The 25,213-nt window shown below is 42.8% G+C and overlaps 1 protein-coding gene across 5 annotated transcripts in view; it reads left to right on the top strand.

Annotated features, from left to right (window-relative positions):
* STAG1 (STAG1 cohesin complex component) overlaps window positions 1-25,213 on the top strand; it is a 163,693-nt gene that overhangs the window by 63,709 nt on the left and 74,771 nt on the right. For all 5 annotated transcript variants that reach the window (XM_069865028.1, XM_069865027.1, XM_069865026.1 and 2 more), the window contains 2 exons: window positions 1,303-1,399; window positions 25,094-25,170. In XM_069865028.1, coding sequence (XP_069721129.1) covers window positions 1,303-1,399; window positions 25,094-25,170 — 174 coding nt within the window. The remainder of the gene's footprint in view (window positions 1-1,302; window positions 1,400-25,093; window positions 25,171-25,213) is intronic.

The raw sequence follows: 25,213 nt of genomic DNA, 5'->3' as shown, positions 1-25,213 counted from the left end.
TTAACTTAATTTTATAGGACTTTGTTGTACACCTGAACTCTCCAAAATAAAATAACCTGTTTGGAAGGTCTGCTTGGAGAGCAGAATCCAGGTCAGCTTAGTGAATGCTGCCACGTGGAGGGAACAGGATTTTATTTTTTTTTCTCAGCAGATAAGTATAATGTGGTATTTGGTTACACCAAATCTACTCAGTTCCTTACTTCTAATGTTTTATGTAACAGAGCAGCTCAGTGTCCTTGTTTTAGGGGCATGCAAGGAAGCCATACCTGTCTCTTGTAAGTGTGAAGCAGGCTAAAGAAGGATCTCACACGCTCTTGCTTTTGTAGACAAGTTTTTAAGCATTTCCATAGACCTTTTGTTTGCTTTGTCCTCATTGCTTCATTGTTCCTGCATCTGGAGTTCTAAAAACTGTGCATCTACGCAGCTGGGGTTGGGTCCTGTTGCAGAACTGCAGGGTGAGGTGCTGTGTGGGCAGCAGCGATGGGCTTTGCCTGCCTCTCAGCTGCTGGATTCCTGCTGTTGACTCTTTTGGATGCTGGGGTTGCACTTCACGTTGAACGGCAGGATTCCTTTAGTGCCCTTTCTCTTCGGTCCTCAGAGGTTGATATATGATGCACCTTTTGCCACCTGTATGCTTTCTGGCCTCCTCCCTGCTGTCTATGTGCTTCACCTGCCTGTTGGGGATGATGAGATCTGGCTATGTACGGTCCTGAGTGCAATTTGAAACTGCTACTCAGCTTCCTTTGCTGTGATTCAGGTGGCTTATTGACCCCCCAGCTTCTTCTTGTAGGACCCAACTTCTGTGCATTATTTTTATTGACCAAGTATTCCTCGCTGTTCTCTGTCTTCCTGACCCGTGTAGAGTGTTTCTAGATGCTTGGTGCGCTGCTTAGGCCTTTATAAATACCAAGGCGTTCGCTATGCAATATAAATTCACTTTTTATCCCAAGCTGTTTCTATCCATCAGATTTCTGGGAATATACTTTGTTCATTCTGAACAGAATCACAGCGTTTGCTTAAAATTAATACTGCAAGTAGAATTTTGAAGAGTTACAGTAATTTCAATTGGAACCTCTGTTTATACACTATAATACCAGAAAACAATGCATGGAGTTGTGATCTCTAACAAAATTTGTTCTGTCTCCACCCTCAGAGAAGGTGCGTAGAATTCTGAGTTGGTACATGTGTAATTATGCAAAATAAATGTTCAGTTATACAATTATATTCTGAAAACAATAAGTCATTTGTCTTAATAAAACGCTTTTTAAGAGTCTCTGATAAGTATTCTCTTTTTCTTGACAGTCTGTGGTGGACGACTGGATTGAATCATATAAACAAGACAGGGACATAGCACTTCTGGATTTAATCAACTTCTTTATCCAGTGTTCAGGATGTCGAGGTACAGAACGTTGGAAACAAGTTGTATGGAATAAATCTGATGGTCGTACAGACGTGTGTTAGTGTGAATGCTGGTAAAGATGCGGGAGACACACGGCTTGGTGCTTCTTGTGTGCATGATCTGTATAGAAATGTTGTCTACACTCAGAAATTATTTTATTTAAAGCTTGTTTGTCGAGGGCCTACCCTTTATTTCTCTCACCTCCCTGTCATCATCCTGAAATGTACAAATTCTCAGAGACACTCTGCTCATCAGCAAAAGGAGACAAAAGCTCTGTTGATCAAGGTAGGTACATTGTTCCTACCCCTTTCCATTTATTCCCCATTTTTTACTTATAAGAATTAGGTGTAGTTATGCCTTAACTTTGCTGTTTTTTCTTTCTTTCTAGGGAAATGGTGTTTTTTGAAACTGAAGAGGAAGGAGTTGGGCTTCTGTTGGCTTGAATTAGCAAGAAAGATTTCTTCTGGATGAGGCATCAATCTATTTCTTCCTCTGTTGTACTTTATCAAGTTGGCAGCGAGTGGCCTGCCTTTTATACCCTCTTTAAGCCGTCTCCATTACCAGGCGTGTGACACTTAGTCTTCCCAGCGTTCTGTTGCCACACTGTAGCTTCTAATGAATTTTTCATGTGATGTCTTTTTCCAGTTAACTCAGCCTTGAAAAGAGAGAAAGACAGAGTTCTACTCTCTTTGTAGTACCCACAACCAAGCGATTTACTGTTTCCTGACGCTTTCTATAATTTCCTTTGAGTGGAGTTGAAAGTAGCCTACAATTCAGCAATTATTTTTCTTTATTTTGTAACTGATACGGGAATATACCTTTAGGTATCAAATGGTCTGGGCAGAAGTCCTTTCTCTTCCTTCTGAATTAGAAAGTGAAGTCCCAAGTACAGTTAAAAGCATCAGAGAAAAGAAATATGAGCTGTCAGCAGTTTATGAAACCTTTTTCTGTAGTGTAAAGAAAATTTGTGGATGATAGGAAAGCCTGGAGCTCTGGAAGTATTCTGCGAAAGACCTGAAGCATAGGGTTTAGGTTACCAGCCTGCGTAAATGTCTGCACTGTTCGCACAGATTGTCTAAAATATTGCTCAGACTTGTTTGGCAGCTTATGTGAAAGAAGTTGCATTCTGTTTGTCTCTATTTAATACTCTCCTAAAGGTGCATATGGAAAAAAAAACCCCACAAGCTTCTTTCTGAGAATTTGGGCAGCATTAAACCAAAGGGATCCTTGGCCATGTGTTTTTATTCTTGTTGATGAAGTATCTTCACCCCCCCTGCTGCTCTCCATTTGCCACTTCTTTCTCCTTGTTAGAGAAAGCTGTGCTCTTATAATCTCAGAAATTCAGATTTTTTAAAGCTCTTGTTACTGCCTGAAGCCGGCTGAACGCCCAGTGTCAGCCATATGCTGCTGAGGCAATAGCTTCCCAGAAAAGCTTTCTGGTATTGGCTGGGAAGCAGCACTTCAAGTGGCTGATGTAATTTGCTTTTTTTTTTCCATGTTGACTTTCTATCCCTTTTCAGTCCTCAGCTTCGTACCCTCAGCAGTCTCGTTGGAGAAAGGAAGCAAAACCGATGGAACCCCAGAGTTAGCCATGTCTTTGGGGGATCTGTTTCTGTGCTGGGATTTGTGCAGTGGGTACAGTAACAGCTGTGAAACAGAGTTAAAATCCTGGGAAATGGTTCTGTTCTTTCCAAGTTGTAGTAACATGCCTGTTTACTAGAATATTCTTTATCAGAAGAGAGCAGATTTTATTGATAGTCCACTCCGGGTAAAGCACGTACTAAGGTGCCGTTAGTGGACGTGAGGTATGGAAATCTGGGGCTCTTCTGTATTTTGTGAGGAAAACCAAGTTTTTTTCCATGGCATGTCCACTGTTATAATGTTTTTATTTTCCTTTGAAGACTTTCTTGACGTTCTTCTTAGTTTCTGTCTCTGATCAATAACAGCTCCTCGTGAATCTCAGTGGTTGCTTCATCTTCCTTAATATTCCTTGGTTTTGTTCTTTTCAGTTTCTTTCACCACCGTTGTCTTGGATTCTCCAGCCTTCTTTCCCACTGTTGGATCTAAATGCTTACTGATAACGTATCTAACTTGTGATCATTAACTTTAAGGGAGGAGCACAGGTTCCTCGGGAAATACTGAAAGTGACGCTAGGTTTATAAATCTATTTTAAAAGTGCTTAGAATTATTTGATATCTAAATATAGAGAAAACGACACAGCTTGACATTTCTTTCAAAAGTTTTAAGGAGATGAAGAGTATGTGCCTGTTTTGGGACTTTAGCTAGAAATCATTTGGGTGGCAAACTGTTTTGTTCAGCAACAGTGTTGACTGACCAAAATGTCTTGCTCTTTAGAGGACCATTGATCTTTATGTATTTCTCCTGTTCTCTTGGGCAGCACATGTGCTTGGATGAACATCTTCCCATCCTCCGGCTTTGCGTATAGATGTTCCTGCAGAGAGAAGTGATCTCTTGTAAATATGAATAAGCAGACATGTTCTGTAAATTATTAGTACCAAAAACTGTAAAATTAATGAATTTGGCAGGCGAATTTTTCAGAGGGTCTGTGCAACTTAAAATTTAAATAAATATAACCTAAAGTTTCAAGCTTATCTGCCCTTTGTGAATTCTTCTGAGCATCTGTTTAATCAATCATTTAATATATGATGTGCTCTGGTTTATACAATTATGTCCATTAAATGAGAGATATGGCATTAGCTTGACTTCAGTTATCTTTCAGAAGTTTGTCCTATTGAACTGCCAGAAGCTTCTCAAGTCAAATAATCAGATTTGCACAGGAGGTAAAATCACTTTCCATGTCCCCTTCCACTGATCTGCCTGCTCAGTCTATACATTTGTTGCCTTTGCTAATTTTGATTATAAAGAAGTAAAAGTAACTTCTTAAAGAATTTTTCCTTTGTCTTGCTACTTTTTTCTCCAAGACAACCAACAACCCCCCTGCCTTTCACAGATTGTCTGTGTGGCTTTCCCTGTGATGTTACCTCATGTTCCTGGGACAGAAGAGTGCTTAGTAAGGATAAATTCACGTGTTTCCTTGTTTCTGATCCTTTTAAAATGTATTGCTGCTTCTATAAGGAGGATCTTGTTTAAGGTGCTACCTTAGAAAGGTGAAAACGTTACTTTTAAAACTTCTTCCTGGACAACAGCGAATAAATACTTTTTCTGGACCTTGAGTAAAACAGGTCAGTTTGTTTGGAGTAGATGTTTATTTCCCACAATATACACAACCTGTAAAGCCGGGTGCTGGAGTATTTCCCTGTCAAGAACTTAATTTAGGGGTTTGGATTTTTAGACAACAGGGAACGTTTCGAATTTAGGTTGTCCTAATGATAAACCAATCTTTCAAGTAACCTTCCCATGGCTGAGGGTGGAATTGTGTCCGTGCCTCTGAGATTTCCCTTTCAAACGCTGTGGTTTGCTCTGGAGCATCGTGGATACAGGCACCCTCCTTCTGCACAAGAGTTGCAGATCAGCGTTTGGAGTTTGCCAGGGGTTTTTGAGAGCCTTTTTCCATTGCTTTCTTCTCTCTAGGAACATATTTTTGCTTTTTCTTCTGTTTTTCTTTTCTTTTTGTATGTAAAGCACAGCGTAGTACGCTGAGGTCTCGGAGCTGGTTGCAAGTGAGCTGAAACGTCTCATCAGCAAAATGTGTGCCCAGGTCCCAGAAGAATTGTAACTGTGTCAGGATGCTGCTGCGTCTGGGCTAATTAGCTCTGCCTCTCAGACTGAGTAATTAGCTCAGGTATCATGCTCTGCTGCTATGACAACCGGGCTGTTTCCATTTCTGGATTTAGAGCTGACTTTGGGTATCTGCACTGCCGTCAGCTTTTGCCTTCTGTTATTGATATAAAACAAACAGAAAACCCCACAGACACTCTGACCTCTCCACATTTGAAAGGTGGAGAGCTGCGCTTGTGGAATAAACGGGTTTTTTTCCTAACTAGAAGCAATTAGTGGTTGAAGCAGCCCCTTAAGCTGTGAAGGACAAACCAAGCCATTGAGTCCATGTAAGAAAAGAAGCTTTTTTATAGGGAAAAAAGGTCTCTCATGTAGCTGAAGAGAACTACTTGACTGCTGTCAAGTATATAGTGAAATTATTCCCATTCTTTCTCTTCTGTTTCTCTCCTTCCCTCTCATTTAAGATCTGATAGGTTAAGCAAGAAACCTGTATATCCTTAGGCAGATGCTCAGAAGTGGTTTGAGTGCTGCTTGCCTCAGCTCTGTCGGACATCTCTGAGGCACCGGTGACTGATGGAACAAAGTAGGTGGAACTCCGGTACTGTTAGATCTTTGCAGTGCCGTAGCCTTCTCTGCGTCGTGGGGGGCTCTCTGCTTAAGTCATTTGGTGATTTGGCACACTGGACGTGTTTTAAGAGTAGTTGGTGAAGTGGAGTTTCCTCTGTATGAAGTTTCTCATATCTTGTTTTTCCCCTCAAAATCTTCTCTTTAGGTTCTTGTGTGGAATCAGAGGTTAATGAACAAATGTTCAAACCCGTCAGCCTTGATGGCTGATGGTGGTTAAGGTTGGATGGTTTTCATTTGGAAGCAAGCAGGAATCTGGGTGTGAACTTTTTGCTCAGTGCTTGAAGCGGGACATCTTTATGGAATTTTTCCTTGTGAACAAGACACTTGGGGATCCACGCTCCCTTCCAGCTCAAGCCTTGACTCTCGGGTTGTTCCTCCCCTCTTTGAGTAAGATCCTATGAAAAACTCTGTGGTTGCATGGGGCAAGCGGAGTCGGCGAGTGTAGGAGTTGGGAGGTAGCTTGCTTCAATGCAGGGTGCATGCTCCTTTTGCTATTTACTGATTTTATGTGCTATTGATTAAGGGAAGCTAATAGATTTCTGTTTTGCCAAAGGAAATTGAAGGCTAAAGCCAGGAAAAAGCACCATAACGTGGCTGTTGTGTGGTCTGACAGAAGAAATGAACAGGCAACTGCTTGCTTTGCTCATGGGCAGGTTTTCAGAAAGTAAATTAGCCAGGAAATAGCATTGTTTTCTCTGACTAGTAGTATTTTAATAGGGGTTATGGTGTTCTAAATAGAGTAATGGTTTTAAAAAGTCAGTCACTTGTCATTAATTTGTGTACAGTTTTGTTTTGTGATGGATGGGATAACATCGCTCTGCACAGATGGATGTTATTCAGCATAGAAAAAGACTGCTTGATAAATAGAATTTCCTGAGAATAGTCATTTCACGAGGAACTGAAAGTTGTTAGTGAGAAATGTTACTGGTTTTGGCACATGTTATAAAGCTTTATCTCTTCAGTCATTCCTGGATTATTAAGAAAATAATATAAGCATTCAGTAGTTTGAACAAACTAGAAACTAATGCTCTTCATTGCATTAGGGCCATATTTGTTTTAAGAGTATAAAATACACTTTCCTCCAGTTTCTTCAACAAAATCGCTTTTTAGTGTGTGTGTACAGGGGAGAAGTTGTAGAGCAAAGGACTAACACATAGTAAAAAAAAATTTGATACTTATTCATACGTGAATATGTCATGACAAGGATTTAGAAAATATTGTGTATGCGTAGCATACAGAAATAAACACCCCCCCAATAATTCTGTGAGGCCATTAAAAGCATCCTGTTAACCCCGTGCAGAAATGGGAAGGTAAGACTGAATGATGAAAATGACATAATTTTAATTTCATGTGTGGTTTAGATAAATCAGATCTGATCTTTGTCCTCGTTTCTGAGCCTCGAGGTCATTTTTTATAGTGTATTTGTTTTGAAGTGAAAGCTTATGAAATTCCAACTGAAAATGCGATGCAAATTAGTGACTGGTTTGGGTGGAAGGTAAATCACATTGCCAGACACACACTAAATGCTTGGTCAGTTCACCTCTTTACCTGAGGATAGAGGTAAGATTAAAAAGTTCATATCAAACTCTTAACAATTAATGAGGTTACATCAAATTCACTTTTTGGTGAAAAAGTGCAAATGGTTGATATTTGTTGCCGTACTTGAACCTAAAGCTGTGGTTTCATTGCGTGTCTTGTTTTTAAACCTAGGAGGTTTTCAGTATTTCTCCCTGTTTGCTGCTGAATGGTGTCTCTGCTTTTCATCTCATGTACTCTGTGTTCATTGGGCTATGGGAAAAATAGCTACAAAAAGAGTTGCAATACTTCTTCAGATGTTATAGCTGTTTGTGAACTAATGGCATCTTTTCCCAAAATACGCATCAGAAACTAGTGAAAAAAAAACCCGCAGGGATTTGCTGACCTCTCAGTGCAGGAGACACGAATGAAGGGCATCCTGCTGTGCGGTTGCAAAATCTGAACAGCATTCCTGCTGTGTTGAGATCTGACTTGGGTCCAAGACTTCACCCTATGAATTGGTAACAGGAGTGACAGTAATTCAAAACAAATGTATTTTTTCTGTTACTTTCTACCTGAGGATATTGAACTCTTCATGTTTGAAGTGCAACGGCAGACAAATATAAGCTGTCTTAAAATCAACTATTAGCTAACTTTTAACACAAGTTTATAAAAACTTTCAAATAATTTGAAATAAATGTATTGCTGGTCACAAGCGGCGTCCCCAGCACTCAGTGCTCAGGCCAGTTCTGTTCAGTATCTTTATCGATGACCTGGATGAAAGGATTGAATGGACCCTTAGTAAGTTTGTGGATGACAGTGAGCTGGGTGGAAGCGTGGATCTGCTGGAGGGCAGGGAGGCTCCAAAGGGATCTGAACAGGCTGGATCCATGGGCTGAGACCAACAGGATGGGGTTCAACGAGGCCAAGTGACGAGTCCTGCACTTGGGGCACAACAACCCCATGTAGCGCTCCAGGCTTGGGGAGGAGCGGCTGGAAAGCTGCCTGGCAGAGAACGACATGCAAGTAGTGGTTGACAGCGGCTGAGCATGAGCCAGCAGTGGCCCAGGTGGCCAAGAAGGCCAGTGGCATCTTGGCTTGAATCAGAAACGGCGTGGCCAGCAGGAGCAGGAAAGTGATTGTGCCCCTGGACTCAGCACTGGTGAGACCGCATCTCGCATACTGGGTTCAGGTCTGGGCCCCTCACTACAAGGGGGACACTGAGGGGCTGGAGCGAGTCCAGAGTAGGGAAGAGAGCTGGTGAGGGGGCTGGAGAACAGGCCTGATGAGGAACGGCTGAGAGAGCTGGGGGTGTTTAGCCTGGAGAAGAGGAGGCTGAGAGGAGACCTCATCACTATCTACAACTGCCTGAAAGGAGGTTGTGGAGAGGTGGATGTTGGTCTCTTCTCCCAAGTGGCAGGGGACAGGATGAGAGGGAACGGCCTCAAGCTCCGCCAGGGGAGGTTCAGATTGGACAAAATTCCTTCACTGAAAGGGAACAGGCTGCCCAGGTTGAGTCCCCATCCCTGAAGAAATTTAAAAGATGGGTGCATGACATGCTTAGGGATCTGGTTTGGCAGTGGACAGATACAGTTGGACTTGATGATCTCAAAGGTCTTTTCCAACCTAGGGATTCTGTGAGTCTGTGAATTCATTGACAGAACTTGCAATGCTCGAATGTTTTACAGCAAATGTATAATGTAAGGAAATTCAAATTCCCTTTGAAAATAGAGCAGGTTCTGCACTGCCAGTTTTGTGTAATATGTACAAATCTCTGCCTAAAGTGAAAGCTCTCCTTGTAAGCGTGGAGCAGTGTCTGTGCTCTGCTCCTGGGTACTACTTAGTAAAATCATAGCGTGTAAAATTATTATTGGCGCTGCTTGTTTGAGATAGATTGTGCGAGGCTTTCATATATTGCTGCTTGTTTTCCACTGTGTTCATTTAATTACGTAGGTATCGATCTGGAGAACGGGGCTGCTCGTGTGACTGCAAAGTTACTGTTTGAGATGAGTTGCAGATCGATGATGCTTTAATGCTGCAACATCCTAAGAGAAGAGCTATAAAAGCCTTTTGGTGTTAATGACTCAGAATAGTTGATGTCTTACTATTACAGATCTAAAATATAGAAAGAGCTTTGTGTCCTTTCATCTGTATTTATACTTAGTTTGCATCCTGAGTAATGCAGATCTGTTGCAGGAGGGACACCTCGGTGCTAAGCAGATAAGAAAAACCATCAATTTGATTGTTTTGACACTATCGTTCTGAGGCTTGTGAGCAAATTATACTGTGTATGAATTTGGCTCTACCTTTGTGCCAGACACATGGCTGGATGGTTTTTTTAGATGCCATCGATGGTATTTTCCATGAGGACAGGAGCTAATTATGAAAAGCAATCAAGTACCACTAGATCTTAGTGCTCTCTTAGTGGATTACAAGAGGGAAGGCTCCTCATGTCTCTACTCTTTCAAAAGATGCAAATTCTGCTCAAGGTTGAGTCAGACTTTTTCCTGACCAAGGGTAGGAATTAAATTCCAAAAGTGACATTTCTCTTAGCAAACGCTGTAATTACAATTCTCTTTTGCATTAAGGAAGCTGTAGGTTTATTTGATTAACTATGCTAGTGCACACTTCAGTAATTACTGCTCAGGAGAAAAAGACAGCAGTGATTAAGAACATCTACATCCTAATAAAAAAGCCGTATTCTCTGGCACAAAGAAGTGGTTAAACAAATCCAACCTTCTTTTTATCTGTGAGTGTTCAGCAATAGCTGGATAGAGAAGAAAGAGCAACTTGGGTTTCAAAGAAGATGCATCTAAATTTGGAAGAAGAAGAAAGTGAGCTCTTAAGCCGATACAATCTTGCTCACGTTCCACTCCCACCTACTTCATTCCCTGTTTGCGTCCATCCGATGGCATTACTTTGGTCATCTTTAACCTGAATTGTGACCAACCAAGCCTTACCATTTTTCACCTCCTTTTAGCTGGAAGCATTGTCTGGCCCTGCTAATGTCCAGTTCCACGGGGAAGACTGGTGGCCTTTGCCTCTTTGGTGTCATCTTGTCCGTGTTGGCATCGAGCAAGAAGCGTGGAGGAAGGGTTTTGGGTACCTGGAAGGGTGAAAGAGGGAGTTGTAAGAAACCGTTACTGCATCTTGCAGGACCAGTGAGGAGCTCCCTTGCCCCAAGTCCCTGTACCCTTGTTTAAGTGGGGAACTGTTAACCCCTGGCAAAGCTGAGCCTGGTTCTTGAGTAACTGTCCTGGACTGAGAACCGAACAGTAGAGAGTGTCCCACTTCTTTCAGTTGACACCATTAGCTTACATTTCTGCTTAGAACTGGTATCCGTACTCTCCACCTGTAATGTTGGGTCCTGGCTGTTTCAGTTTGAACCTGCCTGATTCCATAAAGGGGTGAACTTGGGACTCGCGAGGTTAAAGCACCTTTGGTTGCTTAGGGAGCCTTTTCTCTCAAGGGTAGCCTGCACAGTTTAATAGGCACCACCTGTCGTGGACGGGAGCTTCTGCAAAGTCGTAACATCAACTTCTGAAATACCTTTTGTGTGGTTTGTCAGACTTACTGCCATCATCACTATTTATTTTCTTTATTTCGTCAGTACTAAAAGAAGGGTTCTGGATAACTTGTAAGTTGTTGTGACATAGGAAAGAAACTGGTCATGGGAAAAGGTCCTAGAAATACTTTCAGAAACTTTTGGGAATGAAAATTTTATGTGGCTCTATTTAATGACATAGATAGAGCCAATAATTTTGTTACTTGAAATAACCGTTTTGTTTGACTAAAAATTACCAGATCCAAAAATTCTTAAGGATTAAATCACTGAAACAAGTTTTACTTTGGATCTGATTTGGTATGAGAAGAATACATTTCCTCTTGGCCATGTTTATTCCCAGCATAGCCTCCTGGATCCAGAGTATTTAGCCAGTTTGATGAGTTGAACCATGAAGTAATGAGGTATCTCTGTGATAAATTTCTTCAGATACAACCGAAAAATGACAGGGACTTAAAAGAGTTGTTGACAGCATGAAATGGTTGTTCTTGAAATTTCATCAAACCAAATTGCAAGAAGTTCTTTAAAACTGTTGGAAATAAGATATCTGCCTGAAAATTAATAATCTGCTTGGATTATCGAGGCATAGAAAGAGCAGTTAATGAGTACTGGATATTTCAGAAAGACTGAATTCTCCGCGCTGTTTTAAGCAGAAGGATATTAAATACATAAACGATCACAGGAGATGTGTTTATGAGGAGTGGAAAGCCACGTTTGACCAGAGGGCCATTAGGGGCTGGCACAATTCGGTTTGTGAAGCAGCACGTTCTCTGTGGAGCCTTGCTAAGTGAAGCTGTGTTTGGTTTTGTGACCTACGTGCTGCAGCTCAGCCACACGGCAGTTAAATTTGAGAGGTTGAGCTGAGCTTCTGTTTGCACTGTGATGCGGGGCTGTAGATGAGATGAGGACAGCATCCTGCTTACCAAGAGTTTCTCCATCCCCATTCTCCATCCCCCAGATGCAGAACCAGACGTAAAACCAGCCCCTCCAGCCCCCCAGGCAACAAAAAACCTCATCTACTGACGTCCTGGAATTGGGTTTGGAGGTAGTACCACACATCTCCGAAAAGGAGATGCTGAAATAAACTAATGAAGTGAGAATCTAAACCTTGTCAGCTCCCAGTCATACGCTTGGGAACAATTTGGGAATAGAATTGTTGAACTGCTAGCAGAAGCGTGTAACCTTCATTAAAGTAGGTTTGTCTGCCAGAGAGAAAGCAGACTGGACTTTTACAGAGGTTTAATTTGCCTTGAGGGGCAGAAGTGAGGGCAGTACCATAGACTCCAGAAGGATGGATAGCACTGAAATTAATGAGATTTCTAGAAGAGAGTAGGAGATGCTGCATTGTCTCGAAGAGAAAGCCCCACAGTGACCGGCATCTCTTACACATCAGAGCAAACCAGTGTGGTGAAGCAGTTCTGCACAGAAGCTGTTGTAAAAAATGTTAGATTGCCAGCTCCTAAAAGAAGGGGCACAATTTTTATTTTGAGAGACCCAAGCTGATGAATAAACACATTGTGTGGAATTCATGCAAGTGACTGTAATTATGCAACTGTATAATAAGGACATTTCGGAGGGACCCAGTAATGCTGCTAAGTAAATTAAGAGCTGTAATAGGAGAATAAATGTATATTTTTTTGATGGAAAAAAATTTTTTACAAACTAGCTAAGAATAGTTTTCTGGATTTGGATTTTGCGCAAGTGACTGGTGACAGAGTATCCTTATGCTCTCAATTATGAGAAGATGAAGTTTATGGATCGGCAGCACTTTGATTTCTAATTTTCCAAGCAGGTATTGAACTGTAGGTCTTTTCAGCGGATCACCACTGCCAGAAGATGTAAATATCCGTAAGAAAATATGTGCCAGTCAGTTCCTGGTTCCACCTGTGGGTATTTCAGAACAGATTGGAATTTCAAGTCCTGATTAACAAAGGAATCGTAAGAGATTCAAGCCATCGGGAATTCTTTATCTGGGTTACAAAGGGTTTAATCTTAATGGCAATGATGCGGAAAACCTGGATGAGTTCATTTGCTTTTTGTTCTCAAAATTTGTTTTTAATTTAATTTTTTTTTTGCTGAAGATTCAGCTCTTCTGGGGCCGACACTGAGATAACGAAGGTTTGTGGTTGATGCAGAAATTTGACTTGCTGGTGTCAGATGATGTTTCCCTCTTGGCTGTATTTTTTGACAACTTACAACTAAATCCATGGCTTACAGTTTAATTTATGCTGTGTACATTTGGGGTTACTTATGCTTCTGTCAAACAGATGCTGCTTTTTTCCTTTCTGTGGTGGGAGAATACACTGGAGCTCTGAAGCTTTAGAACTGCTATGTGGGTCGTGGTTGTCTGGTCCGCTCATCACTGCTCACTGGAGAACGGTGCGGACAGGAGAAGTCCCAGCCCAGGCCCATTATAAGCGCTTGGACACCATTTTGACTGACAGAGTGAGGGATGTTCTTACTTTCAGATTTGTTTGATATCTAATTTTAACCCATTTTTTTTTCTCGTTTCCATGGTAGCCTCTAACAGCAGGATTATACTTCCATTATATGCTGTGTGGAAAACTCACTTTATTTAACTTTGTGATAGGTGCAGAGGAGGCTACAAGGATGATGCGAGGGCTGGAGCACCTCCCATCCGAGGACAGGCTGAGAGAGTTGGGGTTGTTCAGCCGGGAGAAGAGAAGGCTCCGAGGAGACCTTTTAGTGGCCTTCCAGTGCCTGAAGGGGCTACAAGAAAGCTGAGGAGGGACTGTTCACAAAGGCTTGTGGTGATGGGACTGGGAGCAATGGGGATAAACTGGAGAGGGGCAGAGTTAGACTGGACATGAGGAGGAATTTCTTCACGGTGAGGATGGGGAGGCCCTGGCCCAGGTTGCCCAGGGAAGCTGTGGCTGCCCCATCCCTGGAGGGGTTCAAGGCCAGGCTGGATGGGGCCACGTTCTTCCCATTTCATTCCTGGTATATCTTTATATTAAAAGGGCATCAACTAAGATTAGAGAATGAACCTCTGTTTGTATAATATGTATAACCTAATTTTACGTGCTGTGGTTCTTACCTGCTAACTCGGCTGTGGCAGCCGACTTTGATGTTTCTGAGATATCAGATGAGACTTTGATGTAAGCAGGTTGCTGATAAGGACTGGTGACTGGGCTTAGCAGTTCACAAGGCGTTATCAGAACGGAGTCAGAACTGCGGGTGCAGGCTGTTTGCTCTTGAGAAACATGGGGTGGCCCATAAAAATTGCCGCTTGATTTAACTTGGTAATTACTTTATTGCTCTGGCTATCCAATACTTTGGCCAGAGATTACTTTTTAGTGCTGTTTTGCATATTTTTTATGTAATGCCATAATAATAGTTTACCTCTTTAATTCGGTTATAAAATTAAAGTTGGTTTTAGCTTTGACAGTGCTTGAATTGTAGCTTAGTAAACTTAACTCAATGATTGCTGAGATGTTTAATGCTTTTTAGGGAGAGAAAATAATCAGAAATTGGGGAAGGAATAATTTTAACATATTCAAAGTGAGTAAGTTAATTCTAGTTTGATTCTATGATTCTATTGCAATGCTTCAGGCTTGAGGAAGAGCGGCTGGAAAACTGCCTGGCAGAGAAGGATCTAGAGGGGTTGTTTGACAGCGGCTGAGCATGAGCCAGCAGTGGCCCAGGTGGCCGCCAGCATCCTGGCTTGGATCAGCCATGGGGTGGCCAGCAGGAGCAGGGCAGGGATCGTCCCCCTGGGCTCGGTGCTGGAGAGGCCGCACCTCGAATCCTGGGGTCAGTTTTGGGCCGCTCGCTACAAGAAGGACATTGAGGGGCTGGAGCGCATCCAGAGAAGGGAACGGAGCCAGGGAGGGTCTGGAGCCCAGGGGTTGTGAGGAGCAGCTGAGGGACCTGGGGCTGTTTAGCCTGGAGAAAAGGAGGCTGAGGGGAAACCTCATTCCTCTCTGCAACTGCCTGGAAAGAGGTTGTGGCGAGGTGGGTGTTGGTCTCTCCTCTCAAGGGACAGGACAGGACAAGAGGAAGTGGCCTTTGGTGATCTCGAAGGTCTTTTCCAACCAAACAATTCTATGGTTCTGTGATTCTAATAGATCTTGACTGTGCTTTAGAGTAATATTAGCCTAGGTCAGCATAATGGACTGTGTTAGCATGGTGCTCTGCTTGAATTCTGGATTTGTGGCAGCATGCAGTATGATAGCTGAGCTGACTTGGGTTGGCTTTGCTCCGCTTAGGGTGAGTTACAAAATCTAGAGCAATACCAGGTGCAATACTGAGCTGTGAAGATGCGAGATGAATTAGAGAGCAACTGCAGGGCTTAGATTTAGCTTTAACATGCACAGATGAATGCACAGATGGACATCCCCTAGCTTGCCTTCAGGAAAATGCATGCAGAATTGATCTTAGGAAGTGGCTCATGTTTCCTAGAGCTCTTGGAAAGGTGAGCATCTGCGCTCCTCACCCCTGGTGGCGTTCCCCTCTGCCTGCCTGTGCTGAGCAAAGCTTGCAGCTCTTTCTGATTAGAAACAGTGAGAAACGTTGCTTTGTTTTGAAAAATGCATTTGAATCTTAGAGGTTTTAAGATTCCTATCTCATGGAAACAGCGTGAAGTGACAGGGATTTTGAAAATGGACAGTCGTCTATGCATTTCTTCCTAGCAAATAAAAAGTACTAAATATGCTAGAAAAAGGCTAATTACATCCATGAGATGTCATAAGGAAAATTCTAGGAGAAGGGGAAACGGAAAGATCTGTAACAGTGGAATGAAGGATGAAGTAAACTTGTGCTTTTAAGTGCAGGAAAGTATAAGGCAGAAGGAGGAAACTGTAGATGAAAAAATGACAAGGAAGGAATGTGTTTTGTGAGGGCACATCTACACAGATGAGATTGGGAGGCAGGAGAGAGGTGGAGGTGTGCATGGCAGCTGTTTACCTTTGCTTCAGCAGCCAAAGCAGCCGTCTGCTCGCTGCGAGTGCTCTGTGGGGCTGCTTAGGGGAACGGTGGAGCCAGAAGGTCCTGCTCAACAGGGCCAGAACATGACAATGTAACTCGGTTTTTGAATATTCTCATCAACCTGTATTATAACAGCCTTTGGTGTGGACTGCAGTGAGGTTTCATGGGAAGGAAAACAGCAATGCCAAGACGGAGGCTATGCAGACGTGGAGTTAGAGCTGAGGATGTAGTCAGGCCAAAACAAATGAGTACTTACAGAAAATTTGGCATTATGATTAAACTTAAAAGTCTGAGTATGTTCAAAACAGCCAGATATTAAGACTTCCGGACACCTTAAACTGCTAGCAGAGCAGAGGGACCACTGAGAAACCTTAAAAGGAAAGATTGCCTGAAGTGCTGAAAGCTGTGGGTGGGAATCTGAGTGGTCTGGTACAAAATATTGAGAAAACTAAATGCTCTTTACAAAATAAAACATTTACTGTTAAAATATCCTATTTTACCCAAGTATTGCTTTGTATTTTCCCGCTGTAAAAGGTTTTTCCACCAAGCTGTAAGATGCAGCCAGAGGAGGGAGGTGGCTAGTTTATTCTGTGGCTGCATGAGTAGTGCTTTGCACTTGGATGTCTACAAAGAACAGTAGCAGTGGTGTAATAATCCTTGATGGATTTACAAGCCATTTTTAATTTGAGCAAAGCACAGCACTTAACTAGCTCTGATATTCCAATTTGCAGTAAAGAATCCAAACCAATCTGAGAGGAGACTGTAAATAAATGTTTAAGCCATCTCCAGATTAAACCTGCCTTACTACAATGTTCCTCTGTGTTTTTCTTCTTTCCCTTTTCCTTAGTGGTACTTGATTAATTTTTCCCCTAGAGTCCACTCTCTTTGTGTTAATTAATGTACTCAAGGTCTTTGTTTCCTCTTGTATTTCATCCTCTATCTATCACTATTTGTCTTTCAGCACTCTTTTCTGTACTCACTGCATTATGACTTACGTAAAGTTTTGGTTTTCTGCTCTTATTACGTTTGCGTAGGTGCATCTTTTTCTACATTAGTCTCCTTAGTGAATCCTAGGCATCCACTATTCAGAACCAATTCGTGTTGAGCTTTCTCCACTTTTTGCTCCCTTCTCCACATTCCCACTTCTATTTGCCTTGTCAACACTTGCTGTGATCTGTGTGTGTTCACTTGCTTCATTTTGCATCTCCAAGTGCCGTTCCCGCAGCTTGAGCCGCTGTCAGTTAGAGCTGCCGTAGTGTTGCTTTTCCTCCAGCCTTCCCAGGAGACCTTCCAGCAATTTGACTTCGCCACATTCTAAGGTGACAAGTTCCCTCTTGCATCATGTTTTTCGCAAGCAAATCCAGGCTGCTACTGACTTTGGTTCTGGTGTGTGTTCTGTTGTTTCTCCTACCTATGCCAAAACATCTTGAGCAACTATTTATTGTATTGTTTTGACTTCACTTTTAATACTAGGGCAATTTTATTTTTCCACGGCAGCTAAGTTCCAATCAAGGCTTTTTGCTATAGGGTTTCAACCAATTTTCTTTTGAGAATCCCTTGGAATCTTAGCATCATTAAGGTTGGAAAAGGCCTCCGAGATCATCAAGTCCAACCATAAAGATCCTGTCTGCTCAGTAACGAGCTACTCCAGGCACAGAGTCAGAGATGTAAGAAGGTATTGAGACAGTAGAACAGTATCTGTGCCACTCCCTGCGGGGAGGCCTTCTCAGATAACACATCACATGGTTAAACCGTAGCTGTTATTGATTTCCTACTCCATCTCCTTCAAATCGTTCAATGACTCAGCTTGCAATACCCAGAAGATTTATTAAAGTTCAGGGAACGGAAGCTTAATTTTGTGTATGTGTTTGCAATGAGGAAAAAGCAAGACTCTACCCTAAGCCCTCTCTGGTAAGGAAGGGCTAATTCAAACTTTTCCCTTTCTTCCTAAGTTAAGGACTTTTTACATCCCCAAGGGAAGGTGTTACAGTCAGTGTAGACACAGTTACAGCTGCTTGTGTGCTGCAATTCTGTAAGTTCATCCATGAGAATATCTGCTTCAGGCCATCAAACCGTGGAAAGAGCTATTTGGTGAAGTCATTCATAGAATCGTAGAATCATTAAAGTTGGAAAAGACTTCTAAGCTCATCCAGTCCAACTGTCAGCCTGACACCACCGTGCTGACTGAACCATGTCCTGAGGTGCCACGGCCACACGCTTTTTAAACCTCTCCGGGCATGGGGACTCCACCACTGCCCTGGGCAGTCTCTGCCAGTGCTTCACCACTCTTTCAGTAAAGAAATATTTCCTGATATTCAATCTAAATCCCCTCTGGCACAACTTGAGGCTGTTCCCTCTTGTCCTATCCCTTGTTATTTGGGAGAAGAGCCCAGCATCCACCTCACCGCATCCTCTTTTCCTGGAGTTAGAGGGAGCGGTAGGCCTCCCCTCAGCCTCGTCTTCTCTAGCATGAACAGCCTCAGGTCCCTCTACTGCAGTATCAGTACAAATACTAGATTGCAACTTTAAGAGCTGTGGTTATTAATTGTTCGGCTTCTGTTACTCAGAGTCAGTGGCGTTGATGTCAAGATGGAAAGCAGTTTACAGTTTACAAATACAAATGCTGTAGAGCTTCATCAAAACAATGTAATCTTCCCTAAACTCAACTTAAGGAGGCTTCCTGTACCAAAATTTTATGACTTGAAGGCATGAAGTGAGCTGTGGTTTTGATGTACTAAATTATGTAGGTCTACTTTGTTTCCTAGTAGTCGTTTGTGGAATTAGCATGTTTTTTCCTGACATGTACCGTTTGCTCTTTTTTCAGTTTCATTACCGTGGAATCCTTCGGCGGTGTTCGCTGTCAGTTTTAATTCAAGTTCTTCCAAATAATTGAGCAAGCTTTGTCTGCTCCAATATCATCCTTTCTTTCAAAGCATTTATCTCTGCTGTTTAGTGAGTTTCCATCAACACTGGTGCTTAAAAAGATGTATTGATAGCTTTATTCTGTTCTGAAAACTGACCATTTTTGCTGTCTTTGTTTTCTTATCTTTTAATCTGCAAACTAACTTCATTGTTGCGCGTCGGCTTCTTTAAGAGCTAAGATGATGGACATCATTATAGGATTTTGAAAAAGTCCATGTGCAGCACTTCCAGCTGCTTATTGATGCCTCATGGACCTCCAGTGTCTGGGCACGATAGGAGGGGAGAAAAGCCAGGGGTAGGTATCTACTGTAGGCACATAGGCGTCTACTAGGAACTGTCAAAGCAGGAAGGCCAGAGACAAATGCTTTTTGGGTTTTTTTAATCGTTATGTAGGGTTGTATGATGTACGTTAGGTTGTGAGATGAAGGGTCTTAAGCTGACAAGGTGTCATCGTGGAGTAGAATGTAGCAATTAAAGATTGTCCAGTGAATTCTTAGTGTGGTGGTGACACTTCTTTTATACAGAAGATGGAGAAAACAAATGGAAAGCACTTTCTTCTAGAGCTAATTCTCATTACTGAGATGGCAACTTAAATGAGTTCAATCATTATAACAATAATATTCCTAATTCTGTGAGAGCTAAGTGAAGGGCAAAGTAATGATAATGGTCTTCAAAAGAGGAAGAGACTATACTGAAAAAATAGATCATAGGATCATTAAGGTTGGAAAAGACCTCTAAGCTCATCCAGTCCAACCATCAGCCCAACCCCACTGTGTCTGCTAAACCGTCTCCTAAAGTGCCGTGGATGCATGTTTTTTGAGACCCTCCGGGGATGGGGACTGCACCACTGCCCTGGGCAGCCTCTGCCAGGGCTTCACCACTCTTTCAGTAACAAATTTTTGTCTCGTGTCCAATCTCAATCTCCCCTGGTGGAACTTGAGGCCATTTCCTCTTGTCCGTCTACATGGGAAGCAGGACTGGGGAGGGGGGAGAAATTAGCTTCCTACCTCCAAAAATTACGTTCAAGAGGTGAACAATTTGTTTGAATTCTGCTATGCAATGGTTTGAAAATCAAAATGCAGAGTGCAAAATCAAAGAAGTAAAGGTACATATTCAAGAATTGCAGGAGCAGGTTGGACAAAATCATAGCAATGCATAAAATAAGTAAAACAGAATTATGAGTAACAAACCTATGTTCTGGTGTGCAAATTAATAAGCAGAAGGTCAATTAAAGAGTTGAACTGCAGGAAGAGAACACACTGCTGGGCGTTAGGTGGGTGATAACATTGCAGGGAGGTTTCAGAGAATGTGTTGGAACGTGTTTTGGGAACTGACAGATCTTTGGGTTTGGTTTTGTAGGAGGGTGGACTTAGATGAAGCATTAGGATTCTTTTTAACAATTACCTGTGATTCTCGGTTTGACAAGGTTTTCTCTGGGGTTTTTGTACGATATTCTTGCTGATTCATTTGGTCTGAGTTTGCTGTCTGAAGCTGGAAGGATGAATGAGGGCTGTGTCTTTAGGGTAGACACTGGCTTTCAGATACTGGCAGCAGACATTGGGCAACGTAGACTCCTGGCGTTGGGCACCAGGAAGACCTGGGGAATAAGTCAAGGAAAGGGTCTTCTGTTCCTCTGTGTGTGTGTGTCTTTAGGCTAACTTCTTTCTAGAATCCTGACTTCTGGTTCCAGGAAAGTGTTTCAGTTTTCAAGCACAGAAATCAATAGAAAGTTAGGGGCCCTGATGTGGTTTAGGAGTCTCAACATCTATTTGGATGCACTCCAGCTGTCCCAATACTCCTTCCATTTAGATTAATGATTAACGCCTATTGATTCCGGTGAGGTAAGATCTATTTTAATGTTTCTATGTGATCATGAGCAAGCTACAGGAAAAAGCTTTTTTTTTCCTGGGGTGAGTAATTTGTGGTTGGTTTCAGGCAGCTCTCGCCTGGGAGTGGTGAGTGAAGGGTTACAGGAGGTACCATCCCCCAGGCTGAGCAGTCAGAAACTGTGTCCTCTTTATGGTTTGACTTCAGTCTTTGCCTGTCATCTGTCATGCGGAGATTTGTTGCTGACACTTATGAAACAATTAAAAACTGCACTGATGGACATTGTAGAAGTGGATTAATTTGTGTGATCCAGGTGGTAAATGGGGAGGACGGTGGAGGAAACGCACATTGAATGAACAACGAAGCTGGTGAGGGGGCTGGAGAACAAGAGGAGCGGCTGAGAGAGCTGGGGGTGTTTAGCCTGGAGAAGAGGAGGCTGAGGGGAGACCTCATTGCTCTCTCCAACTACCTGAGAGGAGGTTGTGGAGAGGAGGGAGCTGGGCTCTTCTCCCAAGGGACAGGGGACAGGACGAGAGGGAATGGCCTCAAGCTCCGCCAGGGGAGGTTCAGGCTGGACATTAGGAAAACATTTTTCATGGAAAGGGTCATTGGTCCCTGGCAGAGGCTGCCCAGGGAGGGGGTTGAGTCCCCTTCCCTGGAGGGGTTTAAGGGACAGGTGGACAAGTTGCTGAGGGACATGGGTTAGTGATTGATGGGAATGGTTGCACTCGATGATCTGATGGGTCTTTTCCAACCTGGTGATTCTATGATTCTGTGATATCGAGGGAAAGAAATATCTCCCATCCAGCCATTCTGTTCTCATCATCTGTCTTCACAAAATCTTTTCTAAACATACTGTCTTTTGACAGTTCTAACACTCCAGATCACTTCCAGCACTCTGATCCAAACTGTGGACTTGCAGCTAATGCAAAAGAGCATGGTGCCTTTTTCATGTGATGCTTGCCAGTGCAAATCATCTTGTGTCTTCATCTTGATGCATTTATAAGCCTTCTGGTTACTGGTTTTCCAGTTTGTGTGGCTGAGAGATACTCACCAGTCACTAGGAATTTCAGGTCCCACTATTAGTCCTGATTTGGCTGCGAGCTTACTTTATATCCATTAAATATTTCATGAGACTTCACCTGGAGCCCTGCATTCAGTGCTGGAGTCCTCAGCACAGGGAGGGCGTGGAGCTGTTGGAGCAGGTCCAGAGGAGGCCACGGAGATGGTCAGAGGGCTGGAGCACCTCCCTTACGAGGACAGGCTGAGAGAGCTGGGGTTGTTCAGCCTGGAGAAGAGAAGGCTCCGAGGGAGATCATAGAGCAGCTTCCAGTGCTGAAAGGGCCTCCAGGAAAGCTGGGGAGGGGCTCTGGATCGGGGACTGCAGGGAGAGGACTAGGGGGAATGGTTTCAAGCTGAAAGAGGGGAGACTGAGATGGGATCTTAGGAAGAAATGTTTTCCTGTGAGGCTGGGGAGGCCCTGGCCCAGGTTGCCCAGGGAAGCTGTGGCTGCCCCATCCCTGGAGGGGTTCAGGGCCAGGCTGGATGGGCCTTGGAGTGACCTTGTGCAGTGGGAGGTGTCCCTGCCCATGGCAGGGGTGGGACTAGATGGGTTTTGAGGTCCTTTCCAACTGGAACTATTCTGTGATTCTATGATTTTTTGACTTCAGTCTTGAGCTGCAGTTTTCCCACCACTTTTCTTGCAGCTCACTCAGTTTGGGCAGGTGACCTGAAAGAGAAGAGGTGAAATTGGCTGTGTAGCTTCTGTGAATAAAAGTACCAGAGATTAGAAGTGTATACTGGTTAGTATATAATTTAATATAAACTGCTAGTAGTTTAGATTTCCAGAGTCCTTTTACTGGTGAGTGATTGGTTTTCATGAGTGGCGTTGAAGTGCCCACAGGCTGTCTCTTCAGCTGCAGCACCGCAGCGCTCTTGCTTCTGTGGGGTAAGCTTCCCTTCCTATCGAGATACCGGAGCTGCCGTGTGCAAGAGGAGTTTTGTGTGTAGTGTGGTGGTGTTCCCTGTTTTCCATCAGCGTTTAGTGCCTTCTGTTTCAGAGGAGAGGAATTAGTCGCTTCCAGAGAGTCATAGATTCATAGAATAACCAGGTTGGAAGAGACCCATCGGATCATCGAGTCCAACCATTCCTATCAAATGTCCCCTCTCTTCACTACTGGTGTTAATGGTTGCTTGTTGCTCCAACTTGAGAGCTTAGGTATATTGGAAAAGCTCTTGGAGAATTTTGCTGCTACTTTCCTTTTGCAGGGCTTACTGCTATAACTGGTTCATCTTCCAGCTACAAATACACGTTCCGAAGCCCCTGAGGCTTTGGTATGTTGCACCTCCTGGAAGTGTTTTATCTTGGTTTGTAAACAGTTTGTTGTTGTTTGTTTTAAGTGCATTAATCCAATTATGTATAAGCCTTTTTCTTCTTTGCTTGAAATAATGCTGTGTTCTCTCTGTGGGTGTTTTCTTCTCACTTTAAAAAAGCAAGTATGACGACATGACTAATTACTGATAAATTAAACCGCTATCTGTTTTTAACTGAAACTTAAACTGGAACTTTATTCTTCAGAAAATATACTCCCATGTCAGCAAGAAGACTTGTAAAAGCACGATGGGTGTGAATAAATTTGAACTGAGAATTTAGTACTGAGTAGGAATAGGCTTCTCTGTTTGTTAATAGACCAGGACAATTTAAATCCTCTTCACTAAATCCAGAGCAAGAGCTTGATGATAGAGTTAAAACTCATTTTAGAAAAGGGCACGTGACTGGTGGCAGTATGGGCAAGGCAGAGCCCGTAGGAATGCCCTCCATGGCTTCACCTGTATTTTATAGAAAACCTGTTATAATTTAAGAATTCAATTTCAAATGGGAGAGTTTAGCTTTTCATTATTCATAAAAAACTACAGATTTGAGTGGTATTGACTGTGGTAAGTGCTGAAATGTTGCGGTGACACCATGAAATGCGTTGTGAGCAGAGTCTTCTCAGCATATCTACAGAGCTTCCCAGATAAACAGAGAGGACTGACTCCACTAAACTATTTCATAACCAGGAGAGGAAAGGAGACCTGACAGCAAGTTGATAGGTGCTGCCCATCTTTGCTCCTGTTAACACTTGCTGAGACTTCCTGGGCAGTGTTGAGCTCTTGTCCACCCTTCAACTGGTATGTGGTAGTATCCTCCTGGATTTATTGTTTTATATTAATATGTTGCCTTGCTAACCGTTTCATTAATAATCTGGAAACTGCCGTGCACAGATTTCAGTCACCGTTGTTAGAACTGCGGTTGACGATGTTGCCCTGGGTGAAATAGGTGACAAGTATTTCATGAAGAAGCAAAACGAACTCAGGAAATCAGTGTTTAAGTTGTGTTGTAAAGATACAGAGGATCGGCGTGCTCTGACTGTGCTTGCATATTTTGAGATGAGTCTGTTTCTAATGCTTGTTTTTAAGGCATCAAGTGTCAGAATTAAAACATTCTCATAATATTTAGTATACTTAAATTACCGTTATTTATCCTCTGTTCAGGGGCTAATGCTATTAGCTGTTAAGCTTCTTCTATTATGGTTTGAATTTTTGAAGCCGTGTGGTGGATCATTAATCTAATTGAACTTTTTGCAGAAGCAAGGAGATGTACTCGTCGTAATGTTAATGATGTTGGGATGGGTTTTGTAGCTCTGCAGTTTGCTAGATTTTTCTGCATGTCCTCCATTACCAAAAGAAGGTTGTGAAGTAGCAAAAAGAAGATCATGCAGTACCAAAACGATGTTCTCTGTTACTTGTGTTTGGATACTCAGACAACCTCTAGCTACAAAGAAAATAATGTGTAAAAATATTTTATTCATTTATACTTACTGAATTTAGGATCAAGTCACAAGAATTTTCAGTTATTGCTATTGTGTGTTGTATTTTCAGGTTTGGGTAGCCTTGTTCAATTTACAAGGGAAAATTAATCCTCTTAAGTTTGCTGTTTGGATAACAGAAGGGAACGGCATAATCCAAGTGAAGGAATAACACGCAGTTGCTGCTTTTGGTCCTGAGCTGGCTCCCATCCTGACCGAGCCCTTCAGATCTGGAAGGACTTGGCTGGCAGCAGCACCGTACGATGCGGTCGCGCTGGCTTTGAGCTGGTGGTGCTGCAGCTCCGTCCCGCAGCGCTGTGGCTGAGTCGGGAAATGCTGCCGGTCCTGAGCCTCCCAGTGTGAAAAGCAGCCCTGATCCTGGTCTGTCTGTAACCCAGGTGACCCCGCGTAGGAACTGGAGCTCATTTTATCGTGCATAAGCATTTCAAAGCACTTGGCGACTGCCGACGTGGCACGAGTCCTGCATCGCTATCTCTTCTATCTCACATTTGCCGAGCTGCAAAATGTGAAAGTTGGACAACATTACTAACTCAGAGTCCTATAGTGCTTTATGGGACAGGTGGTTTCTTCTGCCCTCTTCAAGAGACGGTCTTGTTTGATGTGTTCCTGTTATTATTGTGTTATGTACTCTTCCGTGTGTATTAATGAGCTTTAAGAAGATGTTGTATTTTGATGTACCAAAAAATGGGTTGTGTTAATTTCTTTTGTTCCTTCATTGCATTACAGGTACGGTAAGAATTGAAATGTTTAGGAACATGCAGAATGCAGAAATCATAAGGAAAATGACAGAAGAATTCGATGAGGTATAGTATGCAAATAGTTCTGTAAGCGTTCTGCAATATAATG

This window comes from Phaenicophaeus curvirostris, chromosome 10, assembly GCF_032191515.1.
Source record: "Phaenicophaeus curvirostris isolate KB17595 chromosome 10, BPBGC_Pcur_1.0, whole genome shotgun sequence".
NCBI lineage: Eukaryota > Metazoa > Chordata > Aves > Cuculiformes > Cuculidae > Phaenicophaeus > Phaenicophaeus curvirostris.
Note: the sequence above shows the minus strand (reverse complement) of the source record. Positions and strands in the feature narration are given on the sequence as shown.